The 22,557-nt window shown below is 58.4% G+C and overlaps 1 protein-coding gene across 2 annotated transcripts; it reads right to left on the bottom strand.

Annotated features, from left to right (window-relative positions):
- Positions 1-7,235: 7,235 nt before the first annotated feature.
- LOC130600259 (carbonic anhydrase 15-like) lies at positions 7,236-14,426 on the bottom strand. Of its 2 annotated transcripts, XM_057411379.1 has the most exons (8): positions 14,219-14,425; positions 12,584-12,619; positions 10,312-10,482; positions 9,957-10,117; positions 9,204-9,296; positions 8,829-8,895; positions 8,474-8,640; positions 7,236-7,808 (listed from the first exon to the last, which is right to left on the bottom strand). In XM_057411379.1, the coding sequence occupies exons 1-8, from the start codon at positions 14,283-14,285 to the stop codon at positions 7,590-7,592; spliced, it is 981 nt and encodes a 326-aa protein (XP_057267362.1). In that variant the 5' UTR covers positions 14,286-14,425; the 3' UTR covers positions 7,236-7,589. The 2 variants fall into 2 exon arrangements, with proteins under 2 accessions (XP_057267362.1, XP_057267363.1); XM_057411380.1 differs by lacking the exon at positions 12,584-12,619 and having other exon boundaries at positions 14,219-14,426.
- Positions 14,427-22,557: the final 8,131 nt, after the last annotated feature.

Below are 22,557 nucleotides of genomic sequence, written 5' to 3'. Positions count from 1 at the left end.
ATGGACATGACAGGGTGGGTGGCCTGAACAAAGCGGTGGTCCTGCTACTTGCAAAAGGAGCCCCATGTCCCCCAGTGCTGTTGGGGACATCCCAGCAATGGTGGCACAGTGGTTTAGCATTTCAGAAGACTTTATTCTGGTGGAAGATGCTACTGTTTACCCCGATAACATGCTTTTCCCAGCCTGCATTTCTGCAGGTTATGCAGTTCTCCGGCCAGCCCTGGGTCTGCAGTCTCAGCCTGAGGCTCACCACTTCAGCAGCATCCCCATCCCTGTCCCCATCCCTCCCTATTGCTACTGGAGACAGCAGCTCCCCACTCCATGCTGTCCCCATGTCCCCATGCCCAAAAGGCTGCCCCCTGCCCTACCTCTGTCCCCTGCATCCGCTCCAGGCCTGATGGGGTTTCCTGGCTGCGCCAGGCATTTTGTCCTCCACAGTACTAGCTGTCCCCAGGAGCCCCGGGCAGCTCCAGGGATGTGTGTCAGCCCTGCAGGGACCTGTGCCAGCCCTGCGGGGCCCAGGGCACTGTGCAGTCCCGGCAGGATGCAGATGGAAGGGGCAGAAGGGGACATAGCCCGGGTCTGCCCCAGCCCTCCTTCCCTCCTGTTTTTTGGTAGGAAGCTGGCAGCAGCGTCTGGACCCCACCAGAGGTTCCAAGAGGCACCTCGTGCTCCAAAACAACTGGCTTTATTCTGCCTTTATCCTTCTCCCCAGCCAGGCAAGGGAGACCCTGCCACGGCACAGCCCCATCCATGGGGCAAACTCCCTTCTCATTGCCAGGCACAGGGGACTGGGCTGATGGAAGCGGTCCCAGTGTCCCTGCCCATGTATTAGGTGACAAGGCTTGGGGTTTGCACAGGAAACCCCATCCCCATGGAGCAAACCCATGGCCAGACCAGACTGCAGCAGCCAGGGAAGGAGCCAGCAGTGTGATGCTCAGCTTGCACTGGAGCTAGAGGAAGGTGGGCAGGGCAATGGTAGGGTCCTGCTGTTTTCCAAGATAAGCTCCTTTAAGACAGTTTCCTGGGCAGAGAAGAGCCTGCAGTGGCAGCGTTGGTCCAGGGGGCTGCCAGGCTGCAGCAGGGATCTGGGAGGTACAGATCCCTGCAGCACCCATCCCAGCTCACTGCTGGGGGACACAGACCCAGAGATGGCACCAGCTCCTCTGCCCTGGCACTGAGCCCCTCTCCATGCTCAAGGGAGGTTATTCCTTGGCAAACCCCTGCCTGCAGCATCCTTGCCCCCATCCTCATGGCTCTGCTGGGGCTTTTGCCCAGTAGAGGCTGCCTGGGTTTGTGCTAGCTGAGAAAGCCTCAAGGAGCAAGACCTGCTGCCAGGAAGGACACCTGCTTCCATTTCCCACTGAGAAAGCTCAAGCTTCACTGATTATTGATTCCAGCAGTTGGCAAACCATACCCTAAAGCTGTGGTTGAGACTGGAGGGAACGATGGGGTGACACAGGAGCCCCCATTGCAGCCATGCTGCCAGATTTTACCCTGCTATATTGGGTACATTGGGGTGGGGGGACAGCTGGCAAGGAGGGGGCAGCAAGGCAACACTTTCCACAGGGCTTGAAATCCATCCCAGCACCCCATGGGTAAAGCCTGTCCCTTGCTCACAAGACACCAGACTGAGCTTTCACGGCCTCAGTTTGGGGCAGGTCCTGCTGGGTCTTGCTTCAGCTTGGGTCTGGGTTAGCACTGGCACATCTGGCTCCAGGGGCAGGGAGCCTCATTAATGATTGATTAAAAGAGTTTGCTAAATCCTTTCCATAAGCAGGGGAAAAGCTGGTGAATTATGGATCAGTGCCCCCCAGTGCTCCCATACTCCCCCGCTGCCACAGCACAGCAGGTTCCCAACCCCGGTTTTATCCATAACAAGCCTTCAGCAGTGTTGGGAACTGCTGGGAATCACACTGGAATGCAGGGCCTGATGCAGGCCTGGGAAGAAGAGAATTGTGCTGCTCCTGCAGCCACCCTCGGTGGGGTTTTCTGCTGAGGGAAAGAGAAACCCGCATCCCTCCCTCCGCAGCTGCAGCTCTCGCTCTCGCTCTGCATCTCCTGCGCTGCCATTTTAAAGTTGTTTATTTTCTGTTTCCCCAGCACACCGTTAACCCTAAACGAGGGGGAGCTATTTTAGTAGATGAGATGATTCAGAAAGGCTTTATTTAGCGGCAGAGAGCTGCAGCAGGTGCCATGGTGGGAGCAGGGCTCAGTGAGATCTGTGCCCACAGACAAGGGCTTAGCAAGGCCTTTGAGGGAGTTTAATAAACCCCTGCGGTTTAGATGCTTTGGGCTTGGAGGGAGCCCATGGCTGAGACCAGAGGGAGGGATGTGGGGATGGAACAAAGGAGTGTGGGGCAGTGTGAGCTCTTGCAACCCCTGCCCAAAACATCACTCCCAGCCCCAGAGGGCAAAGCTCTGCTCTGGTCCCCAAAGCCTGCCCTGGGGTGAGGGCAGCTCCTGCACCCACAGCCTTGCACTTGGGGGTGGCCATGCTGGACCCCATCCATGGGAGGTAACTTACCAGGGTTTGTCCCCTCCAAAACCAGCCCGGGCTTGCTGGTTTTGCATTGCCCATCACCCGGTGTTTCCCCCAGAGAGCCCCAGCATCTCACACCGGGAGGATTTGGGGTCTCTTTGTGGGGACGTGGCGGGAGCAGAGTGCACGCACCTGGGGCTGATGAAACACCTCACCTGCAGAGCCGTGTGCGGCGTGGCACAGCCCGAGGGGACGGGGACGTTCCGCCTGCCCGGCCACCCCAACAGCCGCCGCTCCGGGAGGAGCAGGGCTGAAACCCGAAAGCGAGAGCTGGGGCCAACAATAACCCCAGCCCAGGCTATGGGGCACGGGGCAGAGCCGGACCCCACTGGGGTGGCAGCGGGAGGGCAGAATGAGCCCAGTGCTTTGGCTCTGCAGCTGTGCCCAGGCTGGGTGATACCTGATGGGCTCTGCCCTGCCTGACCTGGGGCACCGGGAGGGGCGGTTGGTGGCTCCTGCACCCCATCCCGACACCCCCCGGCTCACATAGCCGCCTTCTCCATAACCCAAACCTTCTCCATAGGGTTTGGGGAAGGCTGTGCAGAGCCCAGGCTGTGCCACGCCAGCTCGGTGCCCTCCTGCCCCCCCCCGGCACTGCCACCGTGCAGCTGTGCAGCATGGGGCATCCCCAGCTAAATTTACTCCTGACCTGCCCCAGTCCCCAATCAGAAACTCGAAAGGGGGCCCCAAAAAAGGAAGTGAAACCGTCTCCAGTGGGTGCTGACGTGTGAAGGGGAGCGAGCCCTGGCTCTTTGCTGCAGAGAGCTTCTTTGCCCCTGTTCCCTTGCTGAGTTCTCACCTTGCCACCACCCCGGGGGGGACAGGTTTTGGGGCAGCTTTAACCTGGCCAGAATTGGGAGGGTGGAGGACAAGGGACCCGCTGTGAGATGGCACCAAGGTTGGTGGGGCTGTGTGCCAGGGCAGGGTGCATGGCCCCAGCCTGGGGTCATGTCTCCTGGAGGGTCCCCAGCAGGGTCCTGCCTGGCAGAGGTCCCTGCCCGATGTGGGGTGTGTGCACATGCATGCACACACTGTTGCACATGCATGCAGATACACATACAGTGATCCCAGTGCATCCAGGGCCCCCAGGCTGGGCATCACTGTCATGTGGGGTTGGGAACCAGGGCTGGCCCTGACACTGCTCAGTTCACGGACTTGCTCCCCTGTGCCACCACCCCAGGGGTATAAACCTGGAGCACATTTTAGGCCAGGTCACCCTAAATCCTCTCTCATTGACTGAATTACACTAAACAGTCCCTGCCTCCTGCCAGGCAGCCCCTTAGGCTTGTCCATCAGTCCAAGGTGCCGCAAGATGCATGGGGCAGCCTCCAGGCTCCCGCAATTTGGGGCAGATTCCCCCAAATCTGAGGAGTAAAATACAGGTTATAAATGAGAAAACAACACAGGCTCTAAATGATGAAGCACAAGTTACAATCATCAAACACCATCAAACACCCCCTGGGCAGCTCTGGATCAAAGCCCCAGCTGGGAGCAGCCAGAGAGCCCAATTGCCCTGCGATTGAAAGGGAATTAAATGAAATAAAGAAACGTTTGAGGCTGGCGTGCTCGAAAACACGACCTGAGCGATCCACCCCGCTTGTTTGTGGAGATGAGAGCATTTGCATAGCTCCGGCAAAACAGCAACCGTCAGGGCACGCAGCTGGCGGCTGCATGGGGAGGGGGGGCCGGACCCCTCGCGTCAGGTTAGTTTAGATGTGTATTAAACCGAGGTAAACAGCCCCAAAGATAAACCCCTGGGCTGTAAACAGGTTGTAAACAAGCTGAACCCACTGAAAAACAAACACGGCTCAGCTGCTTCAAAGTGTTTGTCATCTGAAGTGTGTATAAGTGGTGATAAAATAGAACTCCCGGCAGAGCTTCAGCCCTCCTCTGGGGACCCAGCACACCCTTGTTTTCTGCTCACATCAGGAGGAGTCAGCGGGTCCCACCAGGCAGGTGTGCTGATGGAGGGGTCTTAGCACTAGGCTGGTATTGCCTAAGCTGGAGAAATACGGTCGATAAATTTCAGCCCTTATTAGGACTCCCAAAATGGGGTGTTTTCAGGCTACGTGAAGAAATGTCTATGTAGTAGGTGACAAGAAGGTGGTGGCAGTGGTGGATGGTGGGTGTGATGGAGGCAGCCCCTTGTGGTCCTCACCAGGCCCTCGGGATGGAACTAACTCAAGCAGTTAGGGAGATTTGAAGCTGCATTTCTCCCCCTCCACATCCTGCCAGGGTGAGCAGTGCCATGGCTTTTACAGCCAGTGTGAGGGGACTGAAGGGAGATGTGCGGTGCACCCTGGGGCTGAATCCCGCACTCTGCCCAGTGCCACCCTCACCAGCAGCCTCCCCACTCTGAGCAAATACCACCAGCCCCAGCAGAGCCCTTTCCCCTTCCTCAGCCCCAGGGTGGGGTTAGAACACCAGGTTTAAGAACTGCCACTGTTGGGCACCGCAGGCACCATGGGCAGAGGATGCCACCATGCACCACTGTCCCCAGCTGAGCGGCGGCTCTGCAGGCAGCTGTGCTGACCGCAGCCGCGCTGCTCAGGAGCAGCCACTGCTAAAATTACAGCCTGGCCAAAACCAAGGGCCCGCTTCTGCCAAACAGCAGCTGGGAGCCAGGAATAGCCCCAGCACACCCCGCGTCCTCGGCACAAGTGGCACCCAGAGCATCGCTGCCCGGTCGAGCAGGAGGTGGGAAAAGACGTTTTGCAGACCCATTTCAGCAATGGCTCCTGGGCTGGGGAATGGTTCCAGGTCCTTTCCCCAGGCAGCCAAGGCAGCCCAGCATTCCCAGTGGGAGGCACAGCACCTCCCCAGGTCGGGGGACCCAGGAGGATGCACGGCGTGTTCTGAGCCCCTGGGGTGGTTTTGCTGTACAGAGGGGCTTGGCTGCCTGGTAACACTACTGTCCTCTGCCAGGGGTACCACAGCTGACCAGGACGGGTCCCCCAGGGAATAGGGACCCTGAGCACAAGGCTGTCTGCTTCCAGGGCTCCTGCCAGGAGCTTCAGCCCCTCTGCCATCGAAGAGCCACAGCTTTGTGCCCTCAATGAGCCCCCTGTCAAGCAAGGTCTGGCCCCAGGTGCCCCTCACATGCTGGCCTGGGAGGCTGCAGCCATTTAGGGGTCACTGTGGATGGCCAGGCCCTGCCATGCTCTGTGGCTGAATCCACTGCTCCTGTGACTATGCTGGGCTGGCCCCAGGCTGGACTCACGGGGCATCTGCCCTGCAGCCTGTGGGTGTGAGAGGCTGGGCTGTGCAGTGGGGCAGGGGCACGGTGGGGACATGGAGGGACATGGGGGCACAGACAGCATGGAGGACCCAGGGGAACATAGAACCACCAAATGGACGAGGTTGGAAAAGGCCTTTAGTATCATCAAGTCCATTACCTCACCACTAACCCATGGCACTGAGGGCCCTGTCTACTCCATTGCTGAGCACTCCAGGGACAGCAATTCCACCACTGCCCCGGGCAGCCTGTTCCAATGCCTGAGCACCCTTTCAGTGAAGAAATTGTTCCTAATATCCAGTCTGAACCCTTCCTGGCACAGGCTGAGGCTGTTACCTCTTGTCCTATCACTTGTTACCTGGGAGAAGAGACCAGCTGCATCCTGGCTCCATTCTTTCAGACAGCTGGGGAGCGTGATAAGGTCCGCCCTGGGCCTTCTCCTCTCCGGATTAACAACCCCAGCTCCCTCAGCCGCTCCTCATCAGACTGGTGCTCCAGAGCAGGGAGGGATAATGGGCACGGGAGGAAACGGAGGGCACGGGAGGAAACGGAGGGCACGGGAGGAAACGGAGGGCACAGGGACGCGGGTGACCGTGACACGGGCACAGCAGCGCCCGCAGCCGGGAGGCGAGCTCCCCCTGGCGGCCGCCCGGCGCAGTGGCGCAGCGTGTGTCGCCTCCGGTGTCGGCGGTGCCGGTGCACGGGCTGGCGCACGGCGGCAGCGCGGCCCCTCGCCCGCCGGCTCTGCCCGGCCTCAGCCCCCAGCACGGCGGGGCAGGCGGCCAGGGCGCTCCCCGGCACTAACGAGGTCCTTAAGGAAAGGTCAGCACACGGCCCCTGGGCCAGGATACTGCTTCCAGCCGGCGCCAGCCGGAGCCCGGCGGGAAGTACCGAGCTGGGCGATGGCCGCTGCCGTGCCCGTGACAGGAGCCTGCCGCAGCCCATGGGCTGCGTCCTGTGGGCTGCCAAGAGCAGCCCGAGCCACAAGCACCAGCTCTGCCGCCCTTCCACAGGCCAGGGAGGCTGCTCCCAGACCTGCATCTGGGGTGAGTTTATAGAGCCCCAGCACCCACAGAGCCTGCAGGCACCTTGGTGTGGGGATCTGCTCCCAGATAACGACCTGGCCCTTACACCCATAATTCAGGAGGAGACGGGAACATGCCTGGAGCTTCAGCTCATTAATTATGAACCGCCCCATTCTCTCAGGCCCTGGCTCTCCCCCTGCCTTGCTGGGGACCACAGGAGCAGCGCGGGCAGCCACAGCGATTTGTGCCAGTGTAAAATTAGCTCTGTGGAAAGAGCCATCGGTGCCCCGTGTCCTGCCCCAGGGCACTGAGGGTGCTGTGGCCCCAGGAGCAGCCCCCATCCCTCTGCCAGCCAGCCCCAGCTCCTGGGAAAGCAACAGGATCCCACCAGCACAGGGACCACAAGGACTTTGAGCCACGTGCAGGGACAGGATTTGGCCATGGGGATTTATTGCACAAGGAGGAAAGGGGAAGGCCCGTGCCTGCCTGCAAAGCCCTGCCGAAGAGACACAGAGCCAAAGAGGCAGCAACCCACAGCCATCAGCGAGGACCCCAGCTTGATTCCAGAGCCTACAGCATCCCGCTCCCAGCAGCTCCACCACCCGGCTGCAGGCGCATTGCAGGGCACTTCTGGGCTTGCAGAGATCCAGGTTTGCAACACCTTCACCAGCCGAGGTCTCAACGTGCTTCTTTGTGCTGTTTTGTCCCATCTACCCATGGACCAGAGGCGTCACCAGTGCAGCGGGGAGATGCTCATGTGGAGGCTGGTGAACGGCTGGCCCAGGCGTTACGGGGCTGGTGAGGAGGGGCCGAGCAGGGCCAGGAGGAGCAGTGGGGACAGGAGCTGATGGGGGACTCTGTGTGGGGACCCTCCGCTGGCCGTGGCCCCCCGGGAGGCGAAGACCTTGCGGCCGTGGAGGGGCTGCGGCGGGCGGAAGTTGTTGGTCATTTTGGGGAGTGTGGAGCCCACGGCCGGGAAGTGGAGGGTGCTGACGAAGGCCTGCAGCTGCGCAGGGAGAGCAGGTGGGCAGCCCCAGTGCCAGGCACACCAGCCCCTGCCCGCTTGTGAGGCCCCTTCCCTGCTGCCCCTGATGTGCACAGGGCCCGTGCCATGGCCCCACACCAGAGTGGGGCCTCCCGCAACCCCTCACTGCTCTCCCAAAACAAGACCCGCAGGGTAAGTACATGAACCAGGTCCTTAAAAGGATCAGGTCTTGAGTTTTAAAGGAGGTAATTGTGTTTCAGTGGCTGCACTGAACACTTAGAAGAGTAGCTGGGCCATGACTCCCTCAAGGAGATACATCTGCTAATATGCTTGGACGGCAGAGGAAAACTATCCATCATCCATCCATCCATCCATCCATCCATCCATCCATCCATCCATCCACCCACCCACCCACCCACCCACCCCCTTGGACCCTCTTCTAAGTTCCAGTGGGTTTGCTCCCATTCCACCCTCTGAATACTGGGGCTGGGTGGCAGAGCACTATGGAGAGGATGTCTCTGAGCTGGCATGTGGCCATGGCTCCATTACTTAACCCTCATTAAATTAATTGCCTGGTTGCCGGGAGCATTACTGTAGAGATGACTTTCCCTGTGCTGAGGGGTGGGGAAGGGCAAGGAGAGGGGGCACGCGGGAGGCCCATCCCCTCGGGCTGTGCACGCTGGTACCTGCTCCCGACCGATCTCCACCGGCTCCTCAAAGACGGTCCAGACGACGACCTCGCTGCAGTCAGGGGTGGTGAGGGAGCCCTGGTAGCGGTAGTAGCCCGAGAGCCGGCCGGCACGTGGCAGCAGCGTGCTCAGGCGGAAGGTGGAGGCCAAATCCACAGAGTCCCCTGTGAGGTGAGACGTGGGCACTCAGCCTGTGCCATGCCAGGGACGTGGTGGGGACAGCAGGGCCACCCCCATCAGTTTCCCCTCAGCCAGATGGTGCCATAGACTGTCAGGTGTCTCCCCCCACAGTGCAACCCCCTGAGGAGGGTTCTCCCCTTTTCGCCCCTACGCCAATGAGAATGTGACTCACCTGCATGGGAGATGTTCCTCAGCCCCGCCACGATGGTGTTGTAGTTGGTGTTAGGGGTTTCGGAGACCTGTGGGTGAGGAGGGTGAGCAGCTGGGACGGCGCAGAGCCAGGTCATTCTGTGCTGCTGAGCATCCACAGGCAGAGCCAGCCCCACGTCACCACAGAGCAGCAGTGGGGAAGAGCTCACAGCTCCCATTGCACAGAGCCAGCAGTGGGCACCTTGCACCACTGAGGTTCTCCAGCACCTCCTGGCCTTGGCCCAGCCTCCCTGCCCCTCTCGCTCCCTCGGAGCAGCCGTACAAGGCTTCACCAGCTGCACCTTGAGGGGCCTGTTCCCAGCACAGGGTCCCCTCCCTCCAGCAGTTGCAGACCCACCTGGAAGAAGAAGCCAAGAACTGCCAGCCCATTGGGATGCCCCTTGGCCTCTGCCAGTGTCCGGTACTTGACGTTCATGTGCACAATGTGCATCTGGGGAAAGCACAGAGGGGCCAAGCATGGGCAACCACCCCCAGCTGACCCCCGGTGGAGGGGGACTCGCCCATGGATCCTTCCAGCCAGCTTGGGGCAGAAAAACCTGCTTGGTCCCACAGGCACTTCCATGTGGAAGCTGCTTAGAGGATCCAAGCACCTCCATGAAGGGACATCTTTTGAAGGGGTGTGGGAAGGGGGCAGCAGTCCCGTGTGCCCACCGGCCACAGTACATCAGTTTTGCTCTCCTCCAGCTGATAATTAATATTTTAGAGGCATGGAGCCTCTTTCACCCAGAAGGATCCCAACACGCTTGGCAGAGCACACTCCTGCACACTCCCGTTTGCATCCACTGACTCAGCGGGGCACAGAGCCCTCCAAACCTCACCCAGTGCCTCCAACAAGGCAGTGTGGCCCACACACCACAAAACCTTAGAGTCTTGCATCAACTGCTTTTTAACCACCCAGGTGCCCTGTGCGGCAGGCAGCTGCCTGTATCCCACCATCAGCACAAGTGATGGGAGCGCAGCCAAACCTGCCAGCGCAGCATCCCAGAGCCTGTATGGCAGCCTTAGGATCACACCTTCCCAACCACCAGCATCACATCTTCCCATCACACCAAGGACTCGGGCCACCCAGAGAGTGTTTTGTCTCACCTACCTCCATGGGGAGCTGGCACCCGTCGAGAGTGTGCTCGGAGCCATTCCCAGCTGGGCTGCCCCAGTGGAAGTGGAGCTGCAGTGCCCGGTACCTGCCGGGGAGGCCCCCGCTGCTGATGGTGATGTGCTCAGCGATCAACTCACTGGCCAGGTTCAGCATCACTGCAAGGGCAGCGGGATGGGGTGAGGATGCAGGACAGCCCTGGCACACTTGGACTCATCCTCCTCAGGCTTCATCCCAGCACTAACACACCCCCACAGGGGCAGAGGACACCCCGACTGGTGGTGGAACTGAGCCGGGGCAGGACAGTGCTTTGGAGCTGGGAGGGGGATAGGGTGCCCCATGCAGCTCGTACCTGTGTGCCCATCATTTGTCAGCCTCCACTTGCCCGGGGGGGCCTGGTCGTAGCCTTCGAAGAGGATGTCCCCGAGGCCCCGGTCCCGCTGCAGCCGGCGCCTGTCGATGTTCACAGGGGACTGCTTGCTGCCGCCGCACGTGGCTTTCAGCTCCTTCCAGTGGCTGGGGCCTGCAGAGGAGGAGCAGGGGCACCACGGGCAGCCACCGAGGCACAGGGCGCTGGGTCCTCAGCGAGCCCTGCAGTCCCGGTCAGCCCCACTGTGCTCGCCTGCATCCTGCCTGGCCAGCCTTCCTCCCTATTGATGAGCAGGGACTTATTGCAAGCCTCATCCATAATGCAGCAGGGTTTCCTCACAGGGCTGGGGGCTATATTTAGCCTGGCACACTGCTGGTGAAGGGCAGGCTTTTCTTCCAGCCTCTTCTGCCCATCCCTGCAAGCAATCCCTCCCTGTGGGGCTATGCTGGCTGCCAACCACAGCCCCTGGGGCTCACACCAGGGCTGGGTAGGGGACTGCTCTATGCAGAGGGATCCCACTGCCCCATACAGCACCTGCGAGGGAAGGACAGACAGGAGCCACTGAGTAGGGATGGAGGAGTTGAGGCCCATTCACAGGACACACGGTTTGGGTTTTACCAGTTTAGCACATTTTACCCCTATGTGTGCTGCACTTGTCCCGCAGGAGCAGGTGACAGCGCATCCTGGCCACACAGCTCATCTGGGGCAAATCTCACATGGGGTCCACAGGACTGCATGATCCCCATCAGCAGCTGCCAGGGTAGGGGGTCACCATGGCAAGAGCTGTCAGCGTCAGCAACCAGCTTTACCCACTGCAAACACAGATAGCTGCCTGAGGACCTTGAGCAATGGCCCCCATGGCTGCCACCATGGCCAGACCACACACCACATGTGTGGCTCACCGTGCCTGTCACCCCAGCATCCTCTCTTCTTGCAGCACTGGACACTTCTTGCGGTCCACAGCTGTGGGGTGGGACATAGCCACCCTGCTGGTCACTGCTTCAGCGTGGCTGCCCTGACACCCTGCTCCTTCACCTTAAGGCCCCAGGGCAGCCGGAGCTGCCCGTGCTGGGGTGAAGGTGTTGGCATTGGGCTGCATCCTATCCAGGGAATGGGAATTCCCCTGACACCTCCAGTCCTGTCCTCCCAGGGCACCCCCAATCCCGGGGCAGCTCAGAGCATCCCCCCCTCAGCACCTCTCTTCTGCTCTGGCACACATTCTGGCTGGGCAGCCCTTGTCTATAACCAGGGTCTGGAGGGGCTGCTCCTCCAGCAGCACCCCGCGGTGCACCTCTTGCATTTGCCACCCTTCCTCTTGGGCAGACAAAACCACACCCACGCTCACCTCCACCTCCTGCCCCCTGGGCTCAGCCCCGTGTCCTTCCCTTTTCCTCTCCTTAGCTCCAGGCACCTTTTTGCCTGGAAACCCTGGGAGCTGCAGCCTGGCCGTGCCACCACCGCACCAGCTCCCCAGCACGCTGCTGTCGGGTACCCCCACACATCGCCCCCAGGCACCGATCCCCAGAGCCCTGCTGCGGGCATACGGCCAGCCCAGCGCTGCCCAAGCCGCTTCCCACCAGCCCTGCTCCCCTGCTCTGCCACCCCCCGGTGAGGTTGGATTGCTGGTAGCACGGAGCGCTGCTCCGGCAGGGATAAGTGGAGTCCAGATGCACATCAGCCATGGCCAGTGCGCATGGACCGCTGGGCACGAGGCGTGTAAACCCAAGAGCTGTAAAACAGCTGGGCCGTAGCAGCTGATTAAATGCTCGTTGATCTTTAATTAACCTTTTACAAGCTATTTGCCTGCTTCCAGACAAAGTGCCCCCAGCCATGCTTCCCTTCCCCTACTTGCTGCCTGCCCAAACAGAGCTATCCCCCCTCCAGCCAGGCCCGTGCCCCACGGCCCCCTCAATGCCTTGATGGGGTTGCTAATGGCATGTTTTACATGCGTGATTTAGCTTGCTCCAGGTGGAAGCGGGGAGGCTGGTGCTGCCCTGGGAGCACCCAGACCTGGGTAGAGCGGTCTTGAGCACTTGTCCCCAGTCTCTGTATCAGCACACCTGAAAGCGAAGCCCCTCTAATCGATCCCACCTTGGTGTGATACGGGTGAATCTGCCCTTTTCCAAACCATGCTCCCCACTGCAGCCTCACTGATGCTGCCCAGAGTGCCCTGGGCCAGGCGCTGTGGGGAGATGTAGGGGTCTGAATCCCACACAGCCCCGACACCCCCCATCCTGCACATGGCACCACTCACCGCACTGGGGGTCCTGTGAGTCATAACACCACTGCCCTGCAGAGAGAGGAGAGCTCAGTGCAGGTGATGGAGACAGGACCCACTCCCCAAACCCACCCACAGCCATGCCCAGCCCCCCCATGGCGAGAGCACCCCTCATCGCAGCCAGGGGTCCCGCCAGCACTTGTGTTCATCCCGGTTATTCTTAGCACTGGTGCTTTCACACCTTCCCTGCCTCCCCCAGCCGCTCCACAGGGAAACCTCCCTCAGCATCTCTCCGCTCCGTGGCAGCCAAACCTCACTGCTCACGGGGCTCCATCCCCAGCTGCTGCGGGAGCATCCCCCCCTGCGCACCGTGGGGAGCCCAGGCAGCCCCTCACCACACACATCACCTTCCCCTGGGTGAGCGGGGAGCTGAAGGTGCTGCCGCAGCCCCCACCGCTATTCCCGCGGCCCCCGGGGTGGGCTGGCAGCAGAAGGCGGCTGCTGGGGGCCGACGGAGAGGCCCGTGCCCACGCTGCGGGGACTTAAAGCTCGCCCCATCGCTCAGGACCACCTGAGCCGGAGCTGCTGACCTCCCACCAGTGCTGTGCCCGCGCTCAGAGCGGCTACAGGGACTGCGCACCTGACACCGGGTGCCGGCACAGCAGACGTGGGGATGCCGAGGATGCCAGGGAAGGCAGAGCCCTGCTCCTGCTGTCTGCACAGCCACCCAGAGCCATCACCTCTGCAATGGGAGCCAGGGAGCGCGTCCCTTCCCTCCTCAGCTCCCTGTCCTGCTCCTGGCAGGAGGCACAGAGCAACCCGGTGCTGCCCAGGGCCAGCCTACGTGAGCGGTCCCCACAGACGCCATGGGGCCATGCCAGCAGGCTGCTGCAGGTGAGATGAGCTATGCTTCCATGCCAGTCGCGACTGCTCGGACCAGCAGGATGAAAGTAGCCCTGCCTGCCTGCCTCAACCCATGCTGCTCGTGGTGCCAGCCTGCAGCAGCGCATCCAAATCCTCGCTACGGCAGCACAGGACACACCAGACCCACAGGAGAGCTGGGAGCGGGATGGAGCAGGACTCAGAGGCTCCCCAGGGCAGGGACCTCAAGCTCTCCTCCCCGCCGAGGGGAAGCTGAACTCCTTTGAGGTGCTCAGATCCCCACCCACCAGCCCTTGCCTGACCTCGAGCATCCTCTGGCAGCAACCAAAGGAGCCTGGCCCAGATGCAGGTGAGCACTCAGCGGCCTCAGCCCCGGGACAGCAGCTCTGAGGTTTCATCCTCACTGGTGATGCAGGTCTGTGGGGTGGACAAGCTGAAGCCCAACACCCTAATGCCCTAAGGGGAACCCGGCCCAGGCACCTTCCAGGGTGGGCTGAAATCTCCTGAGCGCAGCAGCACAGTGGGGACATGCACCAGTGGGGAGAAGGGTGCTGGGAGGTCCAGGAGAGAACTCCTGGGCCAGACCAGGTCCCCCAGCACCCAGCCCCCCGGAACATAGCAAAGGGAAAGGAATAAATGGGTTGGCACAGGCGCACCCCGGCCCGCAGCCCAGGACCCCCATCATCTCCCACCATGGGACCCACCATCCCCTCAGCCACCCCAGGCGCGGCGGGAGCGAGGCAGCGCATCTCATCTCATCTCGTCTCATCTCATCTCATCTCATCTCACCTCCCGCGGCTGCTTGCACGACGAGAGGCAAAGTCAGAAAAGTTATTCCCAGCCCCTGCGTGCCCATGGCAACGGCAGCGGGGACCCCAGCACCCCGTCCTCCTCCTCCTCCTCCTGCGCAGTGCGCCCGGGCAGGCAGCGCTGCCAGCGCCCAGCCAGCCCGGAGGAATCCTCGGCTCCAGCCTGTGCTCTGCTGTTAAATATTCATCACAAGGGCTGAGTTTTTAACTCCTCGGCTGCTAGCGGGGAGCGGGGGAGCGGCCCGGCCCCCAGCCAGCCCCGCCGCGCCGTGCCAGGCCCCTGCCCGGGATGCCAGCGCAAGGGCAAGGCAGGGAGCAGGGGCTGGAGGAGCCCGCTCCCCTCCGAGGGGCGGCCCTGGGTACCATCCTGCTCCCCATTCCCAAAGCAGGGGCTCGGCAGCATCCCCACTGTGCCCCATCCCACCCCCTGCACAGTGCTGTGGGGCCACATGTGGGCTTCAGAGGGGCTGTCAGTAGCCAGAAGGGGCTGGGCCACCGGCTCTGCCCCATCCTCTCCCCACTGTTTGCAGGCACATTCCATAGGACAGCATTCAACCCCACAGCCAGCAGTGGGTCCTGCATCCCCCATGCCCAGAGAATGGTAGCTCTCCTCAGGAGTCTGATATGGGGCAGGCAATGGCATGGGGACCCACAGGCCACATCCAGTTTATCCCTGCAAACAGAGGCCACTCCCTGGGCAAAGCCCAGTGGGCACCTGTGGTGCCCCATCCTCAGGGCTGGGTGGTCTCTGCAACCACACTTACGGGGACCCTCAGCCATCAGCATCACTGAGGAGCAACACACTGGTGGGGCAGGATTCAACCCTTTCCTCTCCCTCCAGCCAGCATGAGGCCACACCATAACATGAGCCCTGGTACCCACCTGGGCATCACAAGAGCCTGGTGCAGGGATCCCGTGGTCAGCTCCCCAGCATGGAAGCAGCTCATGCCATCCCCACTGCACCCATCCAGACAGGTCCCACGGGAGCCAGTATCTTGTCAGCGGGCGGGTAGGAAGGGGGTGAGAGCACAGGAGCATGGTGTTGTCGCGCTCCCCCAGGATCTCCCCACCATCCTCAGGCAGAGTGCAAAGCCACGGGGCCCATCCCGCAGCTCCTCTCGCCGGCACTTGGCGCTGGCGGGAGCGCCGCCGACTCGCTGCCAGGATGAGCAAAGGCGGCAGCAGCACAAGGGCAGTGGGAAGAGCCTCCTGCTGCCGGCTTGGCCAGGGATGCTCTGGCTCAGCAGAGCTGCTTGGCTGCTATATGCTACAAGGGGACAACGCACTCAGGGGGCTCATCCTTGGCTCTTCGGGTCCTCTTTTCCCCCCAGGGCAGAACCAGCCTCAGGCACCTGGGCAGCGCGAAGCTGTGTGTTTGGGCACCTGCACCGGGTGCAGAGGAGGGCACAGGGCAGAGCTCCCCTGAGCTGCTCTGGATCCGAGCCATGGCTGAAGCCTGGCCCCTGCTCAGGGATGAGGTATTTGCAGAGGGCTGCGGTCATCCTTCCGGAGCAGCCGCAAAGGCGGGCAGGCGAGGCAGAGGGGTGCACCAGATCCACAGCCTGCTGCCCATTGCTGCCAGGAGGGAGAGGAACTGCTCCAGCACCAGGGAACACAAATGGCACCAGCACCTCTGCTACCTACCAGCCCACAGTGCCAGGCAGTGGAAGAGCAGCCCAGACCCTCGAGGCTCCAGTGCCGATGGGACCCACCAGTCCTGGGCTGTTTTTCCCCCGGGGCATCAACCAGGTGCCCCCAGGACATTCCCTCAGGTTTTCAGACTCCTCCAATGGTGACCTTTGGCAAACAGAGCAAGACCAGAGGTGTCACCGCAGAGACCGCACAGCCACAGCACCGTGTCACAGCATGCGACTGCAACAAGTCCCTTGTCCCACAGAGGGCAAGCAGCACATCTATCCCAGGGTCCCATGGGGAGCCCTCCATGCCCTCCATGGCTGGAGGATATGTTGAGCCTTGGTGGGGCTCAGCATGGCCTCGCTGAAGGGCAGGAGCAGAGTGAGGAAGCAGAGAGGGACACAATACACATGAAAACGCAGCAGCAGCACTCTGCTTGTGCCGTACCCTGCTCCCCGCTGTCCCCGCTCCCCAGAGGTACCACTGGCTGCTGGCACCAGCGGCAGGCAGGAGCAACCTCCGGTTTCTATAGGAACCAGATCAAACCTTGAAAGAGCTGCTCTGTACTTGGTGGTGGTGGTGAGGAGCTCGCAGCCCATCCTGCAGCTCTGTGCTGCCCTCACAGGGAGAGACCACGTCCATCGTCCTGCTGGCACAGACACACGCAGTCACAGCTCCAAGGGCAGGAGGCGGGAGAGGGGAAAAAATGCCACTGAAAAATAAAGACAGTCACTGAGGCTGCAGCCATCGATCGGTCGTGGGCACGGTGCCACCCTGCTGGGAACCCCCACCACGTGCAGGGCAGCAAGCACCACGCTGGAACAGCTCCTGGAGGTAAATCCTGTGCTGGTGGCCTGGGAGCCTGGGCTGGTGGGAGCAGGGACAAGACTTCTGCACAGCTCACATCACCCAGGGATGGGTGCACCAAGGGTTGTGGGCATCCGGAGGAGAAAGTGCAGTGAGGAGGAGAAGTTTACAGGCAATAGATGCTCAGTCGCTCCTGGTTTTCCATGTGGAACTCAGATCTCCATCAGAATTTGCTGCTAGCCCAGGCAGAAAGCCAGGAGCAGGGCAGGGAGCACAGCAGGAGCTGGCACAAAGGAGGCTCTGTGGCCACCAGATGCGCACTGGCCACAGGCCTCTGCACAGCCCCTCCATTCATCCCATGTTCACTATGTGACATCTCCCTCCCCACAGCCTGGCACCCCCCAGGGTCACTGCCAGTGTGTGGCACTTACACGCACCCAAACCACACCCCCAAGTCAATGGCATTCTCCCAGAGCTGGGCACTCCAGACCCACGGCACTGAGCACAGCTGCTGACTACCCCACAGGAGAACGCATCTAAGCTGGTAAGAGCTGACAGCAGAAGAGTGCCCAGCAATGCCCCTGCCACAGCATCCAAGTGCCAACATGACACGTGTGTCCCCGGGGAGCGGTGAGGAGCTGCGATCCAGGCACCTTTGGCTGCTCCCTGCAGCATCAGCGCTGTCCCCAGGCAGCAAGAGGGCAGGAGAGAAGGGCAAGCTCTATCTGCACAGGGTCTTGCAGCATCCACAGAGCCCACAGGGTCCCTGCCAGACTGAGCCCCTCCAAGCACTCCCAACGTCAGGCAGTTGCTATAGGAAGACGTTTGTGTCCCCCGAGACCAACAGCAGAAGAAGGGCCGCGTCCCACCCCTCTCAGCTGAGCCAGTGTCAGCCCAGAGCAGAGATGAAGCTCTGGGAGCTGCTTCAGGTCCATCAGTGACCGAGGTGGCTGCAGCGGAGGCTGCCCTCTGCGGGCACAGCAGAGCAGAGCCGCCCGCCCCCGCGGGGACAGTGACAGTGACACTGCACGCTGCCCGGCGCTCGGCAATGAACACATCCTGCGGCCACGAGTAGGGCAGGGGACACGAGTAATGCAGCGGGGACCCACAGCAAACACTGCGAGCCCAGCAGCCCTTCAAACAGCAGCGAGCTGAGCGGAGCACGGGCAGGCAGGCGGCACTGGGGCCAGGTCTGGACCACGCAGAACAGAGCTGCTGCCCTTTCCCTGTGCCCAAAGCCAGCCCTTCTGGCAGCAGGCTGGGATGGGGAGGCCGGGTTTTAGTTCTTTACCTGCTTCCCCCAGGTAAGGTGGGTTTGACTCTGCATGGCTCTGGCAGTTCCGACCGCAGCAGTGCTGCTGCAGGCCATCCCAGGAGGGGGTGAGGACACACAGGCTGTGGCACTGCACTCACTGCCTGGACTGCTCCAGCAGAGGGGCAGCGCAGGCAGGCACTCTCAGCTTTCCCCTCTGGAAGGACGAGTCCTCCGACCAGCCCACTGACCACACCACCCTCTGGAGTCGTGTTGCTGTGAGCACACACTCGCTGCAGGACAAGGAACTCCCACAGCAGCATCCGGCAGTAATGCTGAGAACACCTTGCCAGGACAGGACAGATGCCACTGACTCTGACTTGGTATTGCTCCATCCCATAACCCACCAACCTGCCAGCTCCAGCTGCAAACCTGCATTACTAAACCAGCACCACTATTTCAAAGGGCTTATTTATCCACCAGTTTCTTGGGGGAAATATTCCCTGTTACCAGCCAGCTTTGTTCAACCATTTGAGTACAGGCTCTTTCAGGAGAGGCAGCATCACCTCCCAGCAGGCCGAGGGGGCCGAAAGCTGCCTCTCCCAGCTCGTGTTCCCTCCCAGCTCCACAGGGAATTGCAGCCGCCTGCCATGTAATGCATTTTGGGGCTGGTTTGAGCACAAACGCCATCTGCTGTACATCTCCCGCAGTTCACAACGGGTCCCGGAGGGCACTGGAAACCTTTACAAACCCAGAACATGCAGCCCACCACAAGATCGTCCCAGAACCCTCCCTCCAGCCCCCTTACCATGAGGGGGTGTAAAGCACAGGCAAGGAAAGGGTGGAGCTATCAACTTCTAACAGAAGGTTTGGGGTGAGAAGTTTGGAGCTGAAGAGGGTCAGGACAGCCCAGCCTCTCACCAGGCTTTCCCATCAGTCTCCCCAGTGCGTGATGGGCACAGAAACTGCATCAGTCTAAAGGGTGCTAACGCTGTCCCCTTCATTTCACACCATCTCCCCAGCAGGATCAGTGACTGACCCAGTTCACTCCCAGAGCCCTCCTGCCCTGTACCAGGAGCTGGGGATGCAGAACCCCCTCTCCTATCCAGCACAGCCACCTGAGCCTCCTGCTCAGCATCTTCCCACAGGTTTAGGGAGCACAGCAGAACAGGCTGCATTTCACCTTCCTGGGCACAACCCCAAGACCCTCCTAAAATTAGAGTTAAATTCCACTGGAATCTGTACACAAAACTTCAGCAGACTCCCTGCTTGAACTTAAATGCATCTATTGATCTTGTTGCAAGATCACAGCTCGAAAGTGGGATTTAACAAGACCTTCCTTCCCAACGCTGAGGAACCACAGCGATGCAGAAATCAGGAGGCTTTGGCACAGGCCATTTCTCTTACAGAACACGATTTATTTGGCATTTGGATGAAATGTTTCTCACAGCATCTTGAGAAGAAAAAAATCATTAGTGCCAACCCCAAGGAAAGAAGTCAAAACAAAAACCAGTGTCACAGGGACCGAATTATTATAGTATCAAATTTAAATCCTACATGGTATTTCATAGAATATCAAAATCTTTTATACACTGCCACAGTTAAGTCCAGTCACAAACCAACTACACAGGAAAAGCCTGCGAATGCAGTGTTGGCTAGCACTGTTTTCCAGGAGAAGGTAAAAAGCAGTGTCTCATTCTCTCACAGCCTCCCAGGCATCCTCCAGCCCATGCATGGCCACACATGCAGCCTGCAAGCACAGCATCTCCACTGGCATCGGCTCCAACCCGCTCCATGTTCAAGGTGCACAATACTGGCAAATTAAAGCTATGTCGTACCGTAGCAGGCAGGTAATGCAGGTTATTGTTAGGGGAAATCACAGAATGGTTTGGGGTAGAAAGGACCTTAAAGTTCATCTAATTCCAACACATCTTTGCTGCCACTAAAAGCATCTATTCCAAAAAGAAACCCCCATTTTATTTGGAACTGGGAAACATCAGAAGCAAACTTTGATTCAATTCCTCTACACTCATCTGCCCCAATTTTAGGGTCCAGCTCCCATTTAATTCTTTAAATTCTTTAAGATTTCCCATGCAAGGGAAATTTAAAAGACACTTCTGTACACTGCATGTTCCTTAGCCAGGGAGAACAAAGACATTTCAGCAACTGAAAAAAGAAGAGGTGCACATCACAGGTTGTATGAGGCAACATTAAAACACCAGTGCTTTGCCACTGAAAAGCCACATCTGAAAGATAAAAGCATCTGTAAAACCAGCTTCAAATTCATTTAACATTATTAGATGGGAAAAGAACAGTAATAACTACCGGTCACAACAACATTTTCTTCCTAAGTGAATCTCGAGGTACATGTGAACAGGCCATCACCATGATACCTGTGGAGGCAGAGCCCGCCCACTGAGAGGTTAAGCCTTCAGAAAAACATTTCCCACCTACTTCACTCTTCTTCTAGATCATTGACCTGCCATGAACGGGCACAGGAACAGCCTGAGGCTCAAAACTAGTCAAGACTGAACATTATGCAAGCAAGTTCTTTGTACACCTGAATGAGAGTTTTCATTTTCTAGCACGGAATGAAACCCACCGTCCTTCTATAACATTACAATAGTCTACAACTCATCTAGTAAAAAAATTAGAGGCTGCTGTGAGACTGTGCAACGGGTATCACTGATAACACGGACAGAAGTGAGTATCTAGGGCTGCTCTTGCTGGAACAGCAGAAACCTCAATATGGCACCACAGTACATGGTAAGGATGGGGAATCTGAAGAGCAGTTTTGTCCAAGGCCACAACGGGAGGTGCGAGCCCCGCGCAGAACTGAGAACTGTGACTTAACACAACCACAGTTGAGCAAAAATGCCCTTTCTGCTCACACGTGCTGCTGGGAACGATGTGGCAATGCCATCTCCCCCGCTGGCTCTGGAGGGACATTTGCGATGCATCAGTAGTTAAGAAAAAGCATCCAGAGAAAGCGATCAGTGGTGGGGAAAAAAAAAACCACAATGCACAGAATAACTCCAAAAGATCTCATCAATCCAACGGGGCAAGCAAAACGGAAAGGTCCTCCTTAGGCAAGCATCAGTTCTCTAATTGGTGCCCAGGACAAACTGTTTACCAAGGGCAAGGAAGGTTCGTCCCCAGTTGGTCCAGAAGTCTGAGTAGTTGTGATGTCTTCTGCTACAAAGGCTCTTACTCCAAGAGAAAATACTCAGTGTAAAAAAGCTACATTAAAATGGGGATAAAAAACCAAAACAAAACAATTTTATTGCCAAATTAGAAGCTCACCGAGGTAAATGAGCTTTACTTAGTGAGCTGCTCTGTTCAAGGCAGAATTTCCCTTGGTTACAGTAAGATGAAAGAGGATAGGGGAAAAGACAAACAATAGCAGCCTCCATGCCAACATACAAGTGGGAAAGGCTCAGAAGCAATGGGGAAAATATCACACCAAGGCTTCTACAAAGAAGCCTCCATTTGGAATAGCTACAACCAGGAGCCACCGTGAAGTTGCCAGTTGTAACAGAGCTTATTTTCAAATAAAATTCATCACAGAATCAAAAGTAAAACAGAAAAACATCGAACAGATTCCCGCAGTGTTAGGAGAAGTGTGAGGTAAGGTATCCGTTCACCTCGGCCACAAAACACAGCTTCAGACACTAAACCAAGGCAAAAGGCCTTTCGTTATTGCGCTAGGATACTACAAAGAACAAATATATTCCATCTGGCTTCAAAAGAAACTGAAAGTTTTCTGTTTCCCGCTGCTAACAAAGTATTTTTCAGGAACAGATTGTAGTAGCACAGACTTCGCATCCTACTTAAGTGTACGCTATCAGAGCCTGTACTACAACAGAGTGTAGCCAGCTTGAGAGAAGTATTAACCCTAAGAGCCTAGTTTATATCCCAGTGCTTAGCTCCACCTAGGTGGACACAGCACAAAGGTTACAATCTACAGTATGTATAGATATATATATATATCACCACCCAGAAACACACACACGCACACACGCATTCGTACCTATAAAACTAAGGAAAAATCAGTACATACAATGTATAAAACGTATGAATGTGCTCAAAAACGCACAAAACCCGCTTTATTTCATACTTCAGAAATGCTCAGCGATTTGTATGCATGGTTCTGACTACTGCTATCCATCCATTTCATTAGACCAGGACTTGGACTTGGAAGAGACAGTAAGAGATCCCACAGGGTGGATAACTGCTCCTCTTGCTTCATACCACTGCTGTTAGAGCCAGTCAAAATGCGGGCGGTGGTACGGCTCCAGGCGGATGAGGCTTCCTAACAGTGCTTCCTCCCGCTCCAGTGCCAGCAGCGCACCCCAGGACTGTGATTCACGCTCTCTGATGGATTCAAGATCATTAGCAAGTGTCTGAATGTCAAGACATCAAGATATGAACTCAATAACTCAGTTTTCTGTGCAAAAGGAGTTGAATTGTCAAGACCAATCCCCAGGTACAGTATTAGCCTATAGGCAAGAAACAGAATAGAAAGTAGCAGCATATTCAATGGGGAAAGAGTCAGCTGCACTGGGAAACCACAACAGTGGGTTAGGATTTGTCATACAAGTATGATTTCTCATCATTACTAGAAA

The sequence above is a fragment of the Pezoporus wallicus genome, unplaced genomic scaffold (genome assembly GCF_028554395.1).
Source record: "Pezoporus wallicus isolate ANWC-B61680 ecotype Strahan unplaced genomic scaffold, APGP_CSIRO_Pwel_v1 contig_6401, whole genome shotgun sequence".
Taxonomy (NCBI): Eukaryota; Metazoa; Chordata; class Aves; order Psittaciformes; family Psittacidae; genus Pezoporus; species Pezoporus wallicus.
This window is presented reverse-complemented; position numbering and strand designations above follow the sequence as displayed.